Source organism: Ctenopharyngodon idella, chromosome 14, assembly GCF_019924925.1.
Source record: "Ctenopharyngodon idella isolate HZGC_01 chromosome 14, HZGC01, whole genome shotgun sequence".
Classification (NCBI taxonomy): domain Eukaryota; kingdom Metazoa; phylum Chordata; class Actinopteri; order Cypriniformes; family Xenocyprididae; genus Ctenopharyngodon; species Ctenopharyngodon idella.
Window position 1 is genome coordinate 23872717 of NC_067233.1, and position 21995 is coordinate 23894711.

At 39.6% G+C, this 21995-nt stretch overlaps 3 protein-coding genes and 1 pseudogene across 14 annotated transcripts in view; all 4 read right to left on the reverse strand.

Moving 5' to 3' along the window:
- LOC127525764 (protocadherin gamma-A11-like) overlaps positions 1-12713 on the reverse strand; it is a 63230-nt gene extending 50517 nt beyond the window's left edge. Inside the window, exon 1 of the mRNA XM_051918713.1 lies at positions 7604-12713. Within this exon, the coding sequence (XP_051774673.1) occupies positions 10160-12586 (2427 nt within the window). The 5' untranslated portion in view covers positions 12587-12713 and the 3' untranslated portion in view covers positions 7604-10159. The remainder of the gene's footprint in view (positions 1-7603) is intronic.
- On the reverse strand, positions 148-3743 carry LOC127525763 (protocadherin beta-15-like). The gene has a single exon (XM_051918712.1). It carries the CDS (start codon positions 3431-3433, stop codon positions 1001-1003), a length of 2433 nt encoding a protein of 810 aa, XP_051774672.1. The 5' UTR covers positions 3434-3743; the 3' UTR covers positions 148-1000.
- The window catches only part of LOC127525759 (protocadherin beta-15-like), a 50344-nt gene continuing 32104 nt past the window's right edge, over positions 3756-21995 (reverse strand). The window contains exons 3-4 of one of the 12 annotated variants that reach the window (XM_051918704.1): positions 20219-20692; positions 3756-6713 (exon numbers count right to left, since the gene is read on the reverse strand). In XM_051918704.1, the coding sequence (XP_051774664.1) occupies positions 5364-6713; positions 20219-20692 (1824 nt within the window). In that variant the 3' untranslated portion in view covers positions 3756-5363. Of the gene's footprint in view, positions 6714-18845; positions 19761-20218; positions 21109-21995 lie in introns of those variants that run through there. The other 11 variants (XM_051918703.1, XM_051918671.1, XM_051918675.1 and 8 more) reach the window with 11 other exon arrangements.
- Positions 14067-18812, reverse strand: LOC127525762 (protocadherin beta-15-like; annotated as a pseudogene).

The following is a 21995-nucleotide window of genomic DNA, read 5'->3' on the forward strand; positions in this document are numbered from 1 at the left end:
TGAGCAGCACAATGGACAGCAACATGAAAAATAACTCAATAGGCAATTAACAACACACGGGTGTTTTAAAAGTTTGTGCAATAAAGTCTACGTAAATGAAGCAGCTAAAAATAATTGCTCATTATGGACACAGCGATGATTTTTTTTTTTTTTTTTTTTTTTTTTAAAGAATAATTTATTATAAATATCAATATTTACAGATTTTATAATAGTTACTGAGACAATAGAAAGAACCACATAATTTACATGGACTCTCAAATTAGCATGAAGAGTTTAAATAAGTTGTTTTAAAGGTTTTGTAAACTTTCTAATTGATCCGGAAATGTGAATTCTTTTGAAAACAAGGCTTAAGTCGTGAATGAATAACGTTAATGAAGCATGGTGGTACAAATCTGAATGCAGAGCTAAGCCATACATGACTTAAAATCGTGAATCAAGAGGGGGGGGGGGGGGGGGGGGGGGGATACTTCACGTCGTTTACAAAACTACAAGTTATGAGCTACTCTACAATCTACATAATTCACCCAGAAAATGGTTATCTATATCAACAAAACAACTTTAAACTTTTAATCAGAAATTAATTAGCTGGTCAAGAAAAAAATAAAAAAGCAAACACGTAAAACACGTCAATTCGTGAATCATGCATCGTCACTTACAACTGTTACACTTGACCAAACAAATAAAAAAAAAACAATTTATACACCAATTAACAATCTCTGATATGAACTTGATACTCAAAATGTTTCTGTGGCTAAAATAATGCTCTTGAGTCACATGATATTTTTAAGAGCCTGTTGCCAAAGCAGTCAACTTTCAACAAAAATGCACAGTGAATATGGAAGACCAGACCATATTTTTTAAAAATAAAATAAAATAAAATAAAACATTTGAACGAGTCAGGTAGTTTTGGACTTTTAAGCGACTGTTGGCAGTGAAAGCGGTCAATTTTGAAAACAAATACACATTTAAAACGGACGTCCAGATAAAAATATATTTAAAATCAACAAATAATTAAAACACTTAGTCCTACCTGAAACGAGTCGCTCATTTCGGCATTAAGCCCTTCAAGATCATCCACAGCAGACTGAGTCTTTTTCAGAGTCAGGTCAGCAGTCAGTGTGCCCTCATTATAAGATCTGACGAACTTGAAATCACTAGTGCGCGAGCCCGTGGTCAGGTACGCGTCATAATTGTAAGTGCTGCGGAGAGTTCCCGCGCCCTCCACCTCTGCGTAATTTGGAGGGAGATACGCGCTGGGAATGGCTACAGCTCCATCAAACAACAGTCTGGGCTTTCTCCTGCGACAAAACCTCACGGCCAAGATGATGATGATGAAGGTCAGGAAGAAAGTGGAAACGGACACCAGCGCGATGATCAAATAAAACGTCAGTTTGGAGCTGCTCTCGTCATGAGACATGTCTTTCAGTTCTGGAACTTCAGCCAAGTTATCTGATATGAGTAAATACAACGCGCACGTGGCTGAGAGAGAGGGCTGTCCGTTATCTCTCACGGACACAATAAGGTTCTGTTTCATGCTGTCGGATTCAGAAATGTCCCGCTGCGTCCTGATCTCCCCGCTGTGGACACCGATAGTGAAAAGTCCCGGATCAGTCGCTTTAATAATGTGATACGAGAGCCACGCGTTCTGGCCAGAATCCGCGTCCACGGCGATCACCTTGGAGACCAGGGAGCCCGCCTGCGCAGCTTTGGGCACCATCTCGGTCATGAAGGAGTTTCCTTCCGGAGAGGGGTATAATATCTGAGGGGAGTTGTCATTCTCATCCGATATGAAGACACTCACGCTCACGTTACTGCTCAGAGGAGGAGAACCGTTGTCTCTGGCTAACACGAGCACTTTGAAACTCTTCAGCTGTTCGTAATCAAACGATCTCCCGGCATGAATGACCCCGGTGTCTCCGTTAATGGATAGAAAGGAGGACACCGGTGCGCCATTGACATCAGAGGACAACAGAGAATAAACTACAGTGCCATTCTGTCTCCAGTCCGGGTCTGTAGCTGATACTGAACAAATAGAGGATCCCGGTTTGTTATTTTCTTGCACATGAGCTCTGTAATTGTGCTCCTGAAATACAGGTGGATTATCATTCACGTCAGCAACAGTCAAGTGAAGATTCTTAGTGGAAGATAAAGGCGGAGAGCCCTCATCAGTAGCAGTGATTGTAAGATTATAATCAGAGAGCAGCTCGCGGTCTAATTCACCTGTGGTCACCAGAGAATAGTAATTTTTGATTGAAGGAACGAGTTTAAATGGGACGTTCTGCTGAATGGAGCAGCGCACCTGTCCGTTATTCTCAGAGTCTCTGTCCTGAACATTAATGATGCCAACCTCTGTACCGGGTAACGCGTTCTCAGGAACGGGACTATTGAAAGACTTATTAATGATAACCGGAGCATTATCATTAACATCTGTAATTTCTATCATTACCATTGAATAAGATGTTAAACCTGCAGCATCTTTTGCTAAAACACGCAACTCATACGCTGATTTCTCCTCATAATCTAATTCTCCGATAACAGTTATTCCTCCAGTGTTGCGATTTAGCAAGAATAATCTCTTATCTTCCTCAGAAACATGACCAAATGCATACGTGACCTTTCCATTTTGTCCCTCGTCAGCATCAGTAGCGCTCACTGTCACCACTACAGTATCTACAGGAGAATTTTCAGGCAGACTGACTTTATAGACGGCCTGACTAAAGACTGGAGCATTATCATTAGCATCCAGCACAGTGACGTGTATGGCTACAGTACCTGATCTCGGTGGAGTCCCGCCGTCTACCGCAGTAAGAATTAATGTCACCTCCTGCTCCTGCTCGCGATCAAGTTCTTTGTTTAATACCAATTCACAGTATTTCCCTGCTAAATCGTCTGATTTAACATTTAAAACGAAATTCTCATTGCTTTCCAACGTGTAAGACTGAACTGAATTCTTTCCTATATCCGGGTCGTGCGCTTCCTCCAGTAAAAACCTTTCCCCTTTGTGTGCCGATTCCCTTATTTCCATTCTAATGACATCCTCGTCAAAATGCGGAGCGTTATCATTTATATCTTCAATGTGTAAACTAATTCGATGCAATTCCAAGGGATTCTCAAACATAAGTTCTTGTTTCAGAACGCATGAAGCTTTCTTTCCACAAAGACTCTCCCTATCGATTCTCTCCGCTACGGTCAGTTCTCCAGTATTCAGATTAATGTCACAGTATCGTTTTCTGTTAGCTTCAGTATCAATACGAGCCTTGCGAGATGACAGTCTGTTCACATCGAGCCCGAGATCCTTTGCTATATTTCCAATCACAGATCCGCGTTTCATCTCCTCCGGGAAAGAATAGCTCACGTCTCCATAAGCGGTGTGCGCCATCATGACACAAAAGCAGAGCGAAAACAGTAAAACAAATCCTGCGTTTCCATTCATTGTGACACAAACACAAAATATCTTCTATGTGGAAAAAGTAAAATAGTGAAGACCAAAAAATGTGCCAAAGTGATAGGGAAAATCCCTATGCATTTAATAAACGAGTCAAATATACAAAGTCGACTATTCCTCTCCTCTCTGCAGCAAACAGCCTCTTATAAACGGAAAAGTGGGTGGGATGATATTATTTGTCTGTTCTACAAAGGTATACAGCGACGCCATGAGGCTGTAGGGAAGAATGGTTGCATGACATACCATTAAATTACATACTTTATAAATACATGCTCTGTTGTTTATGGAGGATACGGGAAGAAGTAATATTTATCGTATTTATTGAGAGCTACTGTATGCAGTATGGCGGTCAGCAAGTGCAGTACTTTCGTTCAGCACCACGGACAGTAATACTAATGTGTTGAAATCAGTTACTACAGAGAGACATTCAAAAATGCAAGAGACACAAACATTTTAGCATGGTTTGAAATTCCATTACAGTGAATTGTAAGGACACTAACTTAAAGTTCTAATGAAATAACAGCAAATCCGTCTGCAAATAAAAATGTGTCAAGAAGGAAAGGAAAAGGCTACATGATACTTGAAGGCAAAACACACTAATGCTGTACCAAGGCTGCATTTCTGTTCATAAAAGCAAAACAGAGACAAATCTATTTAACAATCTCGGGACTTTGAAAAGATGCATGCATCCAAACATCAGACCGACAAGCACCTGCAATTGGTTAAAAGAGTATCTTTCACAATATCAAAATAAACAACTAAAGAACTCGTGTCATCAACAACAACAACAACAACAACAGTTAAAAGCAACATTTGGATTCAATGATTTCAATGTCTAAATAAAACAGCTTTTATAATAAAAAACTGAGATGCCAGTACGTTTTATTGAAAACAACAAAAAGTAAATAACTGAGTAAAAAGTATCATATTTTGATTAAATTTCATTACACTCGAGTAGAAGATTGAATAACACCGGGTCTTAATGCTTGATTTTGATTTGATAATATTATATTAAAAGTAATAGCAAACAAATCATATTAAATAAAGGTCAATATTCTTATGGAGTTTTTAATGCAAGACACCTCAAACTTAGAACAAATAGTGATATGATATTTACACTTAACCTTTACTGTCAATAGAGATAATGATCTTTATAATCAAACAATGGAATGTATCATTGATTTTTTTTTTTTTTTTTTTTTTTTTAAGTATTAAGATAATAAAGCATACAGTAGACATTTACTGGCCACTATGGATCGAAAAAAAAAAAAAAAAAAATCTAGAAATACTGTTAGAAAAATGCTAGACAGACAATATGGCCAGAAGTATGTGGATAACCGCTTTCTATTATCTTTATTATTATTATTATTATTATTATTAATATATTAATTATATAATTGATTTCTGCAAAGACAAAAATCTTAATGCTACACTATAGAATGATTTTCTAGAGAATTGTGTGATTTCAACTTTGTTGAAACAAATGTGTCTAATGTAGAAGTGGAACTGTACATCTAATGGAAGGTCTTACCCATTACAATTCATCCCAAAGGTGTTCAATAGTGGTTCAGGTCTGGGTTTTGTGAAGGCCTGAACCACTGAAAGACCTAAAAGATCTGAACCACCTGAACCACTGAAAGACCTGAACTGCTATTGAACATCCTTTGGGATTACTTGTAACGAGTAAGACCTTCCATTAGTTCAGTGATACATTCCAGTGTTTGATTATCAAGTTCAGTCAATCTCAAAAGAATAACCCATACATATTTTAAACAGATCAGACAAAAAAAAAAAAAAAAGTAATGTAAAATTTAAAATACTTAAAAAATCATGGTCGTTCAACTATGGGAAAAGCAGTGACCGTTCAGTTTAATCACACAGTGAGCAGGACTCTAAAAAGAAGGAGATTTAAGGATGCTCAGGTACCATACAGGACCATAAAAACACCTACCTCGGAAAAAGGAATCATGTCTCCATCAAGCCCTTCAAGATCATCCACAGCAGACTGAGTCTTTTTCAGAGTCAGGTCAGCAGTCAGTGTGCCCTCATTATAAGATCTGACGAACTTGAAGTCACTGGTGCGCGAGCCCGTGGTCAGGTACGCGTCATAATTGTAAGTGCTGCGGAGAGTTCCCGCGCCCTCCACCTCTGCGTAATTTGGAGGGAGATACGCGCTGGGAATGGCTACAGCTCCATCAAACAACAGTCTGGGCTTTCTCCTGCGACAAAACCTCACGGCCAGGATGATGATGATGAAGGTCAGGAAGAAAGTGGAAACGGACACCAGCGCGATGATCAGATAAAATGTCAGTTTGGAGCTGCTCTCATCATGAGACATGTCTTTCAGTTCTGGAACTTCAGCCAAGTTATCTGATATGAGTAAATACAAGGCGCACGTGGCTGAGAGAGAGGGCTGTCCGTTATCTCTCACGGACACAATAAGGTTCTGTTTCATGCTGTCAGATTCAGAAATGTCCCGCTGCGTCCTGATCTCCCCGCTGTGGACACCGATAGTGAAAAGTCCCGGATCAGTCGCTTTAATAATGTGATACGAGAGCCACGCGTTCTGGCCAGAATCCGCGTCCACGGAGATCACCTTGGAGACCAGAGAGCCTGCCTGCGCAGCTTTGGGCACCATCTCGGTCATGAAGGAGTTTCCTTCCGGAGAGGGGTATAATATCTGAGGGGAGTTGTCATTCTCATCCGATATGAAGACACTCACGCTCACGTTACTGCTCAGAGGAGGAGAACCGTTGTCTCTGGCTAACACGAGCACTTTGAAACTCTTCAGCTGTTCGTAATCAAACGATCTCACGGCATGAATGACCCCGGTGTCTCCGTTAATGGATAGAAAGGAGGACACCGGTGCGCCATTGACATCAGAGGACAACAGAGAATAAACTACAGTGCCATTCTGTCTCCAGTCCGGGTCTGTAGCTGATACTGAACAAATAGAGGAGCCCGGTTTGTTATTTTCTTGCACATGAGCTCTGTAATTGTGCTCCTGAAATACAGGTGGATTATCATTCACGTCAGCTACAGTCAAGTGAAGATTCTTAGTGGAAGATAAAGGCGGAGAGCCCTCATCAGTAGCAGTGATTGTAAGATTATAATCAGAGAGCAGCTCGCGGTCTAATTCACCTGTGGTCACCAGAGAATAGTAATTTTTGATTGAAGGAACGAGTTTAAATGGGACGTTCTGCTGAATGGAGCAGCGCACCTGTCCGTTATTCTCAGAGTCTCTGTCCTGAACATTAATGATGCCAACCTCTGTACCGGGTAACGCGTTCTCAGGAACGGGACTATTTAGAGAATTTAGTGCAATTACAGGAGAGTTATCATTGACATCAGTAACATCTATTACTACAGTACATCTACTTGCTAATCCTTGACCATCTTTAGCTTGAATGGGCAGTTCAATTGAACTCTCCTCCTCATAATCAAATAACTGTCTTAGTTTAATTTCACCAGACACTGCATCAAGGAAAAACATTTCTAGATGGCTTTCTGGTAAATGACCAAATTCATATGTCACTTCTCCATTTTGTCCCTCGTCAGCATCAGTAGCGCTCACTGTCACCACTACAGTATCTACAGGAGAATTTTCAGGCAGACTGACTTTATAGACGGCCTGACTAAAGACTGGAGCATTATCATTAGCATCCAGCACAGTGACGTGTATGGCTACAGTACCTGATCTCGGTGGAGTCCCGCCGTCTACCGCAGTAAGAATTAATGTCACTTCCTTCTGCTGCTCACGATCCATCTCTTTATTAAGAACTAGTTCGCCATATTTCCCTCCATTTACCCCCGTAAGCACACTCAGAATAAAATGGTCATTGTTTTGAAGTGTATATGACTGCACTGAATTCATTCCAATATCCGCATCGTGGGCCTCATCTAATAAATAACGAGATCCTTTATCTGCTGATTCCCGAATTTCTAATTTTATTACATTTTGTTTGAATTGTGGTGAATTATCATTTATGTCTTCAATATTGAGAATAAAACGATGCAGCTCTAAAGGATTTTCCAGCACGAGCTCCTGTTTAATAACACATGAAGCTTTCTTTCCACAAAGACTCTCTCTGTCGATTCTCTCCGCTACGGTCAGTTTTCCAGTATTCAGATTAATGTCACAGTATCGTTTTCTGTTACCTTCAGTGTCAATGCGAGCCTTACGAGATGACAGTCTGTTCACATCGAGCCCGAGATCCTTTGCTATATTTCCAATCACAGATCCGCGTTTCATCTCCTCCGGGAAAGAATAGCTCACGTCTCCATAAGCGGTGTGCGCCATCAGCACGAAGAACAAAAGACCAAACATCTCGACAGCAAAACAGAACATTTGAAATGTTTCAGAAATTGATCAGAAATTAAATCCAGAAAATCAAGTAACATGTGAAAAAAAACATAAGTGCACAAATAAATCCAGTGTCTGAAATACAGTCCTTCTATCACCGTCGACGATTTTCTATAATGAGACGAGCCTGAAACTGTGTATGACATCAGAAGCAGGGTGGAGAAATGTGTACTGAACACACACATGGTTTTGCAGGTAAACAGCGACACTGTGAGTTAAAAGAAGAAACTACAAAAAAAAAAAAAAAAAAAAAAAATCAGATACATTTTTGACAGGAATAAGTGTCGGATCATATAAAGAACTCTTGTTATATACTTAAAATTGTTTAGCAAAACAAGAGCCAGCAGCAACATTTTCTGAAAGTAAGAGAGAAAGACGACCACAGGATGTGTAGTATACAAAAAAAACAAAAGCTATAGCAGAATGGAGTGGTGTGAGCTATAAGAAGGGGAAAAAGCAACACACCCAAACACCAAGAGTTAATGACAGTGCAGCACCACGGACAGCGACAAGGAAAACCTGTTCTATGCCATTCAGACTAAAAGAACATTTACAAAATTACACTCAATGGCATATATCTGTCATCCGAATTTAATTCCATCTATAAACCATCAATATATAAAAGAGACATGGATGAGAGAAAACGTAAAACTACTTAAAAATATTAACATTCATAGATTCGATTACAAATAGCAGAATCTATGGACACACAGCCTACTAATGATCTCTAAAAAGAAGAAGATAGGCAGGATTATTTAACAGTGTGAGACAGAAACTAGATTTCTTACCTCTAAAGATCACCAACAAACAACTTTTAACCTATTTAAATCCAAAATAGTAGCTAGTGAAAAACAAACAAACAAACAGACACGTATAAAACACATCAATTTGTGAATCATGCCTCATGACTTACAACTGCCCACCTGACCAAACAATATATGAATTTGAAGACAACTTAAGGCGTGGTACTTCTCTGATGTTAAAATGTCACGTGTGCGTCTAATAAAAGTACATGAAAGAACCAAAAGATCTGCCAAGAGCAGTTTGCTGCCAAACAAAGCACTCAGTTTAGAACACAAATACATGAGAAATCTGTAAATCAAACCATTCCTAAAAGAAACACTGCGTTAGTACAGTCTCAAATAAAACACGATACACTGTCACTCAAATAACTTCATTTCAGTCGAGTTAAGGCCACACGTGTCTTAAAAAAAAAGTTTGTGTAATGAAGTCTACGTCTTGGTCATGGAGCTGCTAAAATATTTCATATTAAGGACACCACGATGAAATAAAAGCAAAAAGTTACAGAGTAATTTCTACAAAGTAATTTCTCATTAAGTTATAGAGAATGCATAAAGAATTATAGAATTTAAATGGACAAGTAAATTGGCGTGGAAAAAAAAGTTTAACTTTCTAATTAATTTGCAAATGTCGTTAATTCTTTCGAAATCAAGGCCTCAGTCACCAATAAAATAACATGGTGATACGAATATGAATAATACACAGCGATAAATATGGCATGACTTTAAATCGTCAATCAAGGAAAAAAGACGTAATTTATAAAATTACAAGTTGTGAGCTACAATAATCCATGCTCAACCAAAAAATAATTGCAAATTCTTCAATATAAAGCCTAAAAATCAACACAACGGATCCGTTTCTTTACGAGAAACAGGAGACTAATCCCTATGAACACAGTTCGTTTTGAATACAAAACTGCAACTGCAAATTTAAAATGTAGACTTGTTATACGAGAATATCGCGAAAACAGAAGAAAATCGGTAATCCTAACTTAAAACAAACTAATTTCGGCATCAAGACTTTAAAGATAATTGACAACGGATATTTACTAAAAAAATAAATAAAATACAACTATTTACAAAATGCATTTCGCATCAAGGCCTCATCGATAAGATGAAAAAAAAAAAAAAAAAAAAATCAATAATCACAAACTTGGCTACACAGTTAACAAGAGATCAGACAGCACACTGACTCAGATAACAGAAAAAAGGCTTCTAAAAGGTCGAAGCAAGGTTTTTGACTTTAGAAAGTTTAGAGACAGGGAAAGAGAAAGGAGAAAGACGTACAAAATAAAAAATAGATAAAAACGCTAATACGTAAAACATAAATTCGTGAATCATGCATCATGTCTTACAATTGATAACTCATGACCAGAATAATCTAAAAAATATTTATAAATATAAAATAATTAATGTAGCTACTTTTCTGACTTCAACTTGTCCCTCAAAGAATCTTTACTTGTTCTTTTTAAGAGCCTGTTGCCAATCAAAGCGGTCAACTATGAACACAAATACACATTTAATATGGAAGCCTAGACCATTAAAGAATAACTACTTTGTTAGTCCTACCTGAAATGAGTCGCTCATTTCTGCATCAAGTCCTTCAAGATCATCCACAGCAGACTGAGTCTTTTTCAGAGTCAGGTCAGCAGTCAGTGTGCCCTCATTATAAGATCTGACGAACTTGAAGTCACTAGTGCGCGAGCCCGTGGTCAGGTACGCGTCATAATTGTAAGTGCTGCGGAGAGTTCCCGCGCCCTCCACCTCTGCGTAATTTGGAGGGAGATACGCGCTGGGAATGGCTACAGCTCCATCAAACAACAGTCTGGGCTTTCTGCTGCGACAAAACCTCACGGCCAAGATGATGATGATGAAGGTCAGGAAGAAAGTGGAAACGGACACCAGCGCGATGATCAAATAAAACGTCAGTTTGGAGCTGCTCTCGTCATGAGACATGTCTTTCAGTTCTGGAACTTCAGCCAAGTTATCTGATATGAGTAAATACAAGGCGCACGTGGCTGAGAGAGAGGGCTGTCCGTTATCTCTCACGGACACAATAAGGTTCTGTTTCATGCTGTCAGATTCAGAAATGTCCCGCTGCGTCCGGATCTCCCCGCTGTGGACACCGATAGTGAAAAGTCCCGGATCAGTCGCTTTAATAATGTGATACGAGAGCCACGCGTTCTGGCCAGAATCCGCGTCCACGGAGATCACCTTGGAGACCAGGGAGCCCGCCTGCGCAGCTTTGGGCACCATCTCGGTCATGAAGGAGTTTCCTTCCGGAGAGGGGTATAATATCTGAGGGAAGTTGTCATTCTCATCCGATATGAAGACACTCACGCTCACGTTACTGCTCAGAGGAGGAGAACCGTTGTCTCTGGCTAACACGAGCACTTTGAAACTCTTCAGCTGTTCGTAATCAAACGATCTCACGGCATGAATGACCCCGGTGTCTCCGTTAATGGACAGAAAGGAGGACACCGGTGCGCCATTGACATCAGAGGACAACAGAGAATAAACTACAGTGCCATTCTGTCTCCAGTCCGGGTCTGTAGCTGATACTGAACAAATAGAGGAGCCCGGTTTGTTATTTTCTTGCACATGAGCTCTGTAATTGTGTTCCTGAAATACAGGTGGATTATCATTCACGTCAGCAACAGTCAAGTGAAGATTCTTAGTGGAAGATAAAGGCGGAGAGCCCTCATCAGTAGCAGTGATTGTAAGATTATAATCAGAGAGCAGCTCGCGGTCTAATTCACCTGTGGTCACCAGAGAATAGTAATTTTTGATTGAAGGAACGAGTTTAAATGGGACGTTCTGCTGAATGGAGCAGCGCACCTGTCCGTTATTCTCAGAGTCTCTGTCCTGAACATTAATGATGCCAACCTCTGTACCGGGTAACGCGTTCTCAGGAACGGGGCTGTTCAATGACTTAATCACTATAATGGGGGCATTGTCATTAACATCTGTAATTTCTACGATTACTTTAGTGTCAGAAGAAAGACCAGAGCCATCCTTTCCCTCAATAAGCATTTCGTATCTTAATGCCACCTCAAAATCAATGGAGCCTTTAACTTTAATCTCCCCATTCTTTTGATCTAGAGCAAATAGTACATTTGCAGTTCTCGAAATACGACTGAACTCATATGTCACTTCTCCATTCTGTCCCTCGTCAGCATCAGTAGCGCTCACTGTCACCACTACAGTATCTACAGGAGAATTTTCAGGCAGACTGACTTTATAGACGGCCTGACTAAAGACTGGAGCATTATCATTAGCATCCAGCACAGTGACGTGTATGGCTACAGTACCTGATCTCGGTGGAGTCCCGCCGTCTACCGCAGTGAGAATTAATGTCACCTCTTTCTGCTGCTCACGATCCAACTCTTTGTCTAACACCAACTCAATATTTTTGCCACCATCCGCCTTTGTATTAACAGATAAAAGAAAATGATTATTCTTTTCAATCGAATAGCTTTGTACTCCGTTCTTTCCTATGTCAGCATCATGAGCTTCATTCACGCGGAACCGAGCGCCTTTATCAGCATTTTCACTTATCTCAAGCTTTATTGTGTCTTTAGGAAATGTTGGGGTGTTATCATTAATATCTTGTATTTGTACAGTGACACGATGTATCTCCAGCGGGTGTTCTTGAACTAATTCGAAATTAAGAGCACATAAAAGCCCCTCATTACAGATCTCTTCTCTGTCGATTCTCTCCGCTACGGTCAGTTCTCCAGTATTCAGATTAATGTCACAGTATCGTTTTCTGTTACCTTCAGTATCAATACGAGCCTTACGAGATGACAGTCTGTTCACATCGAGCCCGAGATCCTTTGCTATATTTCCAATCATAGATCCGCGTTTCATCTCCTCCGGGAAAGAATAGCTCACGTCTCCATAAGCGGTGTGCGCCATCAGCACGAAGAACAAAAGACCAAACATCTGATAATTAACCCAGAAGCTTTGGAAATCCATTTGGAAATATAGCGTTAGACACAAGATGCAATAGAAAACGTAAATCTGAAGATGAAATACACAACAATACACAGTACTCGAGAATCCGTAAGCGTCGGCTATTTTCCATAAAAACGAGCTAGAAGCACTGCTAATGACATCACCAACAGGGTGGAGACAAGAAACGTTTTAGTCAATGATATTACAGGTGAACAGCGACTCTAAGTGTTTAAACGAGAAACTGCATACCATTTAGTGCTTTAGACAGATTAAATACGGTACTACATGACTGAAGAGCAGCTATACACAAGAAAATACCTCCTAATATTAAGGGCTATTTTATATTTAACTGAGAAAACTATTTTATGACATTCCTAGAAAATCCATTTCATACACAGTTATACAGTATAAGAGAAAAACAACTAAAAAACGCGATACATACACTACTTGAGCAGCACAATGGACAGCAACATGAAAAATAACTCAATTTCTTAGGCAATTAACAACACACGGGTGTTTTAAAAGTTTGTGCAATGAAGTCTACGTACATGAAGCAGCTAAAAATAATTGCTCATTATGGACACAACGATAAAATAAATAAAAAAAAGAGATTAATTTATTATAAATATCAATATTTACAGATTTTATAATAGTTACTGAGAAAATAGAAAGAACCGCTTAATTTACATGGACACTCAAATTAACATGAAGAGTTTAAATAAGTTGTTTTAAAGGTTTTGTAAACTTTCTAAATGATCAGGAAATGTCGTGAATTCTTTTGAAAACAAGGCTTTAGTCATCAATGAATAATGAACGTTAATGTTAATGAAGCATGGACGTACAAATCTGAATACACAGAGCTAAGCCATACATGACTTAAAATCGTGAATCAAGGGGAGAGAGAGAAAAAAAAAAAAAGACTTTACGTCGTTTAAAAAACTACAAGACATGAGCTACTCTACAATCTACATAATTCACCCAGAAAAAGCTTGTCTACATCAACAAAACAATTTTAAACTTTTAATCAGAAATTAAGCAAGTTATCTAGTCAAGAAAAAATGAAAACGCAAACACGTAAAAAGCATTCTTGAATCATGCATTGTCACTTACAACTGTTACACATAACCAACCAAATCAAAAAATTAATTAATACACACATTAACAATCTCTGATACGAACTTGACACTCAAAATGTTTCTGTGGCTAAAATAATGCTCTTGAGTCGCGTGATATTTTTAAGAGCCTGTTGCCAAAGCAGTCAACTTTCAACAAAAATGCACAGTGAATATGGAAGTCCAGAACATATGTAATAAATAAATAAATAGATAAATAAATAAAATGAAATTAAAGCATTTGAATGTGTCGGGTAGTTTTGGTCTTTTAAGCGACTGTTGGCAGTGAAAGCGGTCAATTTTGAAAACAAATATACATTTAATATACATTCCTGATAAATATATATATATATATATATATATATATATATATATATATATGTATATATATATATATATTTAAAATTAACAAATACTTAAAACACTAGTCCTACCTGAAACGAGTCGCTCATTTCTGCATCAAGCCCTTCAAGGTCATCCACAGCAGACTGAGTCTTTTTCAGAGTCAGGTCAGCAGTCAGTGTGCCCTCATTATAAGATCTGACGAACTTGAAGTCACTAGTGCGCGAGCCCGTGGTCAGGTACGCGTCATAATTGTAAGTGCTGCGGAGAGTTCCCGCGCCCTCCACCTCTGCGTAATTTGGAGGGAGATACGCGCTGGGAATGGCTACAGCTCCATCAAACAACAGTCTGGGCTTTCTCCTGCGACAAAACCTCACGGCCAGGATGATGATGATGAAGGTCAGGAAGAAAGTGGAAACGGACACCAGCGCGATGATCAAATAAAACGTCAGTTTGGAGCTGCTCTCGTCATGAGACATGTCTTTCAGTTCTGGAACTTCAGCCAAGTTATCTGATATGAGTAAATACAACGCGCACGTGGCTGAGAGAGAGGGCTGTCCGTTATCTCTCACGGACACAATAAGGTTCTGTTTCATGCTGTCAGATTCAGAAATGTCCCGCTGCGTCCTGATCTCCCCGCTGTGGACACCGATAGTGAAAAGTCCCGGATCAGTCGCTTTAATAATGTGATACGAGAGCCACGCGTTCTGGCCAGAATCCGCGTCCACGGCGATCACCTTGGAGACCAGAGAGCCTGCCTGCGCAGCTTTGGGCACCATCTCGGTCATGAAGGAGTTTCCTTCCGGAGAGGGGTACAATATCTGAGGGGAGTTGTCATTCTCATCCGATATAAAGACACTCACGCTCACGTTACTGCTCAGAGGAGGAGAACCGTTGTCTCTGGCTAACACGAGCACTTTGAAACTCTTCAGCTGTTCGTAATCAAACGATCTCACGGCATGAATGACCCCGGTGTCTCCGTTAATGGATAGAAAGGAGGACACCGGTGCGCCATTGACATCAGAGGACAACAGAGAATAAACTACAGTGCCATTCTGTCTCCAGTCCGGGTCTGTAGCTGATACTGAACAAATAGAGGAGCCCGGTTTGTTATTTTCTTGCACATGAGCTCTGTAATTGTGCTCCTGAAATACAGGTGGATTATCATTCACGTCAGCAACAGTCAAGTGAATATTCTTAGTGGAAGATAAAGGCGGAGAGCCCTCATCAGTAGCAGTGATTGTAAGATTATAATCAGAGAGCAGCTCGCGGTCTAATTCACCTGTGGTCACCAGAGAATAGTAATTTTTGATTGAAGGAACGAGTTTAAATGGGACGTTCTGCTGAATGGAGCAGCGCACCTGTCCGTTATTCTCAGAGTCTCTGTCCTGAACATTAATGATGCCAACCTCTGTACCGGGTAACGCGTTCTCAGGAACGGGACTATTTAGAGAATTTAGTGCAATTACAGGAGAGTTATCATTGACATCAGTAACATCTATTACTACAGTACATCTACTTGCTAATCCTTGACCATCTTTAGCTTGAATGGGCAGTTCAATCGAACTCTCCTCCTCATAATCAAATAACTGTCTTAGTTTAATTTCACCAGACACTGCATCAAGGAAAAACATTTCTAGATGGCTTTCTGGTAAATGACCAAATTCATATGTCACTTCTCCATTCTGTCCCTCGTCAGCATCAGTAGCGCTCACTGTCACCACTACAGTATCTACAGGAGAATTTTCAGGCAGACTGACTTTATAGACGGCCTGACTAAAGACTGGAGCATTATCATTAGCATCCAGCACAGTGACGTGTATGGCTACAGTACCTGATCTCGGTGGAGTCCCGCCGTCTACCGCAGTAAGAATTAATGTCACCTCTTTTTGCTGCTCACGATCCAACTCTTTATTAAGAACTAGTTCGCCATATTTCCCTCCATTTGCCCCCGTAAGCACACTCAGAATAAAATGGTCATTGTTTTGAAGTGTATATGACTGCACTGAATTCACACCAATATCCGAATCGTGGGCCTCATCTAATAAATAACGAGATCCTTTTAACGCTGATTCCCGAATTTCAAATTTTATTACACTTTGTTTGAACTGTGGTGAATTATCATTTATGTCCTCAATATTTAGAATAAAGCGATGCAGCTCTAAAGGATTTTCCAGCACGAGCTCCTGTTTAATAACACATGAAGCTTTCTTTCCACAAAGACTCTCTCTGTCGATTCTCTCCGCTGCGGTCAGTTCTCCAGTATTCAGATTAATGTCACAGTATCGTTTTCTGTTACCTTCAGTATCAATACGAGCCTTACGAGATGACAATCTGTTCACATCGAGCCCGAGATCCTTTGCTATATTTCCAATCACAGATCCGCGTTTCATCTCCTCCGGGAAAGAATAGCTCACGTCTCCATAAGCGGTGTGCGCCATCAGCACGAAGAACAAAAGACCAAACATCTCGACAGCAAAACAGAACATTTGAAATGTTTCAGAAATTGATCAGAAATTAAATCCAGGAATTCAAGTAACATGTGAAAAAAACATAAGTGCACAAATAAATCCAGTGTCTGAAATACAGTCCTTCGATCACCGTCGACGATTTTCTATAATGAGACGAGCCTGAAACTGTGTATGACATCAGAAGCAGGGTGGAGAAATGTGTACTGAACACACACATGGTTTTGCAGGTAAACAGCGACACTGTGAGTTAAAAGAAGAAACTACAAAAAAAAAAAAAAAAAAAAAAAAAAATCATATATTTTTGACAGGAATAAGTGTCGGATCATATAAAGAACTCTTGTTATATACTTAAAATTGTTTAGCAAAACAAGAGCCAGCAGCAACATTTTCTGAAAGTAAGAGAGAAAGACGACCACAGGATGTGTAGTATACAAAACAACAACAGCTATAGCAGAATGGAGTGGTGTGAGCTATAAGAAGGGGAAAAAGCAACACACCCAAACACCAAGAGTTAATGACAGTGCAGAACCACGGACAGCGACAAGGAAAACCTGCTCTATGCCATTCAGACTAAAAGAACATTTACAAAATTACACTCAATGGCATATATCTGTCATCCGAATTTAATTCCATCTATAAACCATCAATATATAAAAGAGACATGGATGAGAGAAAATGTAAAACTACTTAAAAATATCAACATTCATAGATTCGATTACAAATAGCAGAATCTATGGACACACAGCCTACTAATGATCTCTAAAAAGAAGAAGATAGACAGGATTATTTAACAGTGTGAGACAGAAACTAGATATCTTACCTCTAAAGATCACCAACAAACAACTTTTAACCTATTTAAATCCAAAATAGTAGCTAGTGAAAAACAAACAAACAAACAGACACGTATAAAACACATCAATTTGTGAATCATGCCTCATGACTTACAACTGCCCACCTGACCAAACAATATATAAATTTGAAGACAACTTAAGGCGTGGTACTTCTCTGATGTTAAAAATGTCACGTGTGCGTCTAATAAAAGTACATGAAAGAACCAAAAGATCTGCCAAGAGCAGTTTGCTGCCAAACAAAGCACTCAGTTTAGAACACAAATACATGAGAAATCTGTAAATCAAACCATTCCTAAAAGAAACACTGCGTTAGTACAGTCTCAAATAAAACACGATACACTGTCACTCAAATAACTTCATTTCAGTCGAGTTAAGGCCACACGTGTCTTTAAAAAAAAAAAAAAAAAGTTTGTGTAATGAAGTCTACGTCTTGGTCATGGAGCTGCTAAAATATTTCATATTAAGGACACCACGATGAAATAAAAGCAAAAAGTTACAGAGTAATTTCTACAAAGTAATTTCTCATTAAGTTATAGAGAATGCATAAAGAATTATAGAATTTAAATGGACAAGTAAATTGGCGTGAAAAAAAGTTTAACTTTCTAATTAATTTGCAAATGTCGTTAATTCTTTCGAAATCAAGGCCTCAGTCACCAATAAAATAACATGGTGATACGAATATGAATAATACACAGCGATAAATATGGCATGACTTTAAATCGTCAATCAAGGAAAAAAGACGTAATTTATAAAATTACAAGTTGTGAGCTACAATAATCCATGCTCAACCAAAAAATAATTGCAAATTCTTCAATATAAAGCCTAAAAATCAACACAACGGATCCGTTTCTTTACGAGAAACAGGAGACTAATCCCTATGAACACAGTTCGTTTTGAATACAAAACTGCAACTGCAAATTTAAAATGTAGACTTGTTATACGAGAATATCGCGAAAACAGAAGAAAATCGGTAATCCTAACTTAAAACAAACTAATTTCGGCATCAAGACTTTAAAGATAATTGACAACGGATATTTACTAAAAAAATAAATAAAATACAACTATTTACAAAATGCATTTCGCATCAAGGCCTCATCGATAAGATGAAAAAAAAAAAAAAAAAAAAAATCAATAATCACAAACTTGGCTACACAGTTAACAAGAGATCAGACAGCACACTGACTCAGATAACAGAAAAAAGGCTTCTAAAAGGTCGAAGCAAGGTTTTTGACTTTAGAAAGTTTAGAGACAGGGAAAGAGAAAGGAGAAAGACGTACAAAATAAAAAAATAGATAAAAACGCTAATACGTAAAACATAAATTCGTGAATCATGCATCATGTCTTACAATTGATAACTCATGACCAGAATAATCTAAAAAATATTTATAAATATAAAATAATTAATGTAGCTACTTTTCTGACTTCAACTTGTCCCTCAAAGAATCTTTACTTGTTCTTTTTAAGAGCCTGTTGCCAATCAAAGCGGTAAACTATGAACACAAATACACATTTAATATGGAAGCCTAGACCATTAAAGAATAACTACTTTGTTAGTCCTACCTGAAATGAGTCGCTCATTTCTGCATCAAGTCCTTCAAGATCATCCACAGCAGACTGAGTCTTTTTCAGAGTCAGGTCAGCAGTCAGTGTGCCCTCATTATAAGATCTGACGAACTTGAAGTCACTAGTGCGCGAGCCCGTGGTCAGGTACGCGTCATAATTGTAAGTGCTGCGGAGAGTTCCCGCGCCCTCCACCTCTGCGTAATTTGGAGGGAGATACGCGCTGGGAATGGCTACAGCTCCATCAAACAACAGTCTGGGCTTTCTCCTGCGACAAAACCTCACGGCCAAGATGATGATGATGAAGGTCAGGAAGAAAGTGGAAACGGACACCAGCGCGATGATCAGATAAAACGTCAGTTTGGAGCTGCTCTCGTCATGAGACATGTCTTTCAGTTCTGGAACTTCAGCCAAGTTATCCGATATGAGTAAATACAACGCGCACGTGGCTGAGAGAGAGGGCTGTCCGTTATCTCTCACGGACACAATAAGGTTCTGTTTCATGCTGTCAGATTCAGAAATGTCCCGCTGCGTCCTGATCTCCCCGCTGTGGACACCGATAGTGAAAAGTCCCGGATCAGTCGCTTTAATAATGTGATACGAGAGCCACGCGTTCTGGCCAGAATCCGCGTCCACGGAGATCACCTTGGAGACCAGGGAGCCCGCCTGCGCAGCTTTGGGCACCATCTCGGTCATGAAGGAGTTTCCTTCCGGAGAGGGGTATAATATCTGAGGGAAGTTGTCATTCTCATCCGATATGAAGACACTCACGCTCACGTTACTGCTCAGAGGAGGAGAACCGTTGTCTCTGGCTAACACGAGCACTTTGAAACTCTTCAACTGTTCGTAATCAAACGATCTCACGGCATGAATGACCCCGGTGTCTCCGTTAATGGACAGAAAGGAGGACACCGGTGCGCCATTGACATCAGAGGACAACAGAGAATAAACTACAGTGCCATTCTGTCTCCAGTCCGGGTCTGTAGCTGATACTGAACAAATAGAGGAGCCCGGTTTGTTATTTTCTTGCACATGAGCTCTGTAATTGTGCTCCTGAAATACAGGTGGATTATCATTCACGTCAGCTACAGTCAAGTGAATATTCTTAGTGGAAGATAAAGGCGGAGAGCCCTCATCAGTAGCAGTGATTGTAAGATTATAATCAGAGAGCAGCTCGCGGTCTAATTCACCTGTGGTCACCAGAGAATAGTAATTTTTGATTGAAGGAACGAGTTTAAATGGGACGTTCTGCTGAATGGAGCAGCGCACCTGTCCGTTATTCTCAGAGTCTCTGTCCTGAACATTAACGATGCCAACCTCTGTACCGGGTAACGCGTTCTCAGGAACGGGACTACGTAAAGACTTCAAACGTATCTCAGGAGCATTGTCATTGACATCTGTAAGTTGAATTACAACTTTAGCGTCACTGGATAAACCAAATCCATCTTTCCCTTCAACACGTAATTCGTAAACAGCTTCGTCCTCGAAATCAAGTGCACCTGTAACTCGAATGTCACCTGTATGTGGATCTAACGAGAACAGCTTTCTAGCTCTGTCAGAGATACGACCAAATTCATAGGTCACTTCTCCATTTTGTCCCTCGTCAGCATCAGTAGCGCTCACTGTCACCACTACAGTATCTACAGGAGAATTTTCAGGCAGACTGACTTTATAGACGGCCTGACTAAAGACTGGAGCATTATCATTAGCATCCAGCACAGTGACGTGTATGGCTACAGTACCTGATCTCGGTGGAGTCCCGCCGTCTACCGCAGTAAGAATTAATGTCACCTCTTTCTGCTGCTCACGATCCAACTCTTTCTCTAGCAGTAATTCCAAATTCTTTTCTCCGTCTACATTTGAATTAATAGCCAGTTGAAAATTATCATTTCTTTGTAGATTGTATTTCTGAACTGCATTCTGTCCTACATCAGCATCATGAGCCGAATTCAAGCGATAGCGAGTACCTCGGACAGCAGATTCCCTAATTTCAAATGTGATCAAATCCTTTGAGAAAACAGGCGAATTGTCGTTAATATCCTGAATTTGAACTGAAACACGATGAAGCTCTAAGGGATCCTCTAGCATGAACTCAAATTTTAAAACACACGAAACCCTGTCGCCACAAATCTCCTCTCTGTCGATTCTCTCCGCTACGGTCAGTTCTCCAGTATTCAGATTAATGTCACAGTATCGTTTTCTGTTACCTTCAGTATCAATACGAGCCTTACGAGATGACAGTCTGATCACATCGAGCCCGAGATCCTTTGCTATATTTCCAATCACAGATCCGCGTTTCATCTCCTCCGGGAAAGAATAGCTCACGTCTCCATAAGCGGTGTGCGCCATCAGCACGAAGAACAAAAGACCAAACATCTCGACAGCGAAGCAGAACTTTTGAAATGCCTAAGAAATTAAATTCACGAACACGACAATGTACATGTAAAAGGAAAACATAAATGTAAATCTAAATTTAGAAATGTAGACAGAAGTATAGTATATGAGGCAGTCTCCGTCGACGATTTTCTATAATGAGGCGAGCTCAAAGTCCTGTGTATGACATCAGAATCAGGGTGGAGAGATGTGTACTGAACATACACATGGTTTTGCAGGTGAACAGCGACACTGTGAGTTAAAATAAGAAACTGCATGACATTCATATCTCTGACAGGATTAAGTGCTGGAATATACACCGAACTTGGCATATACTGAAGTATTTTGAGAATCAAGAACAAGCAGCGACATTCAGTGAAGATTGGGAGATTAAAAACCCCCACAACATTTAAGGTACTAATACAAAAAAAGAAAGAAAGAAAGAAAGAAAGAAAGAAAAGCGGTATAGAGGGCTACATTATTTAGGAGCAAGAAATCCAAACACCAAGAATAAATGCAGATGCAGCACCATGGACAGCAAAAATAAAACCTGCTCAATGCTAATTCCATTTCTACTTCAATGGCATTGAAAAATATCGACACCAGAACGTAATTATCTTTATAAGCCACATTCACATAAAAGAGACACAGATTAGAAAAACGCAAAATTACATAAAACAGCAACATTTTGTCAGATTATATTACAAACATCCGAATGGCA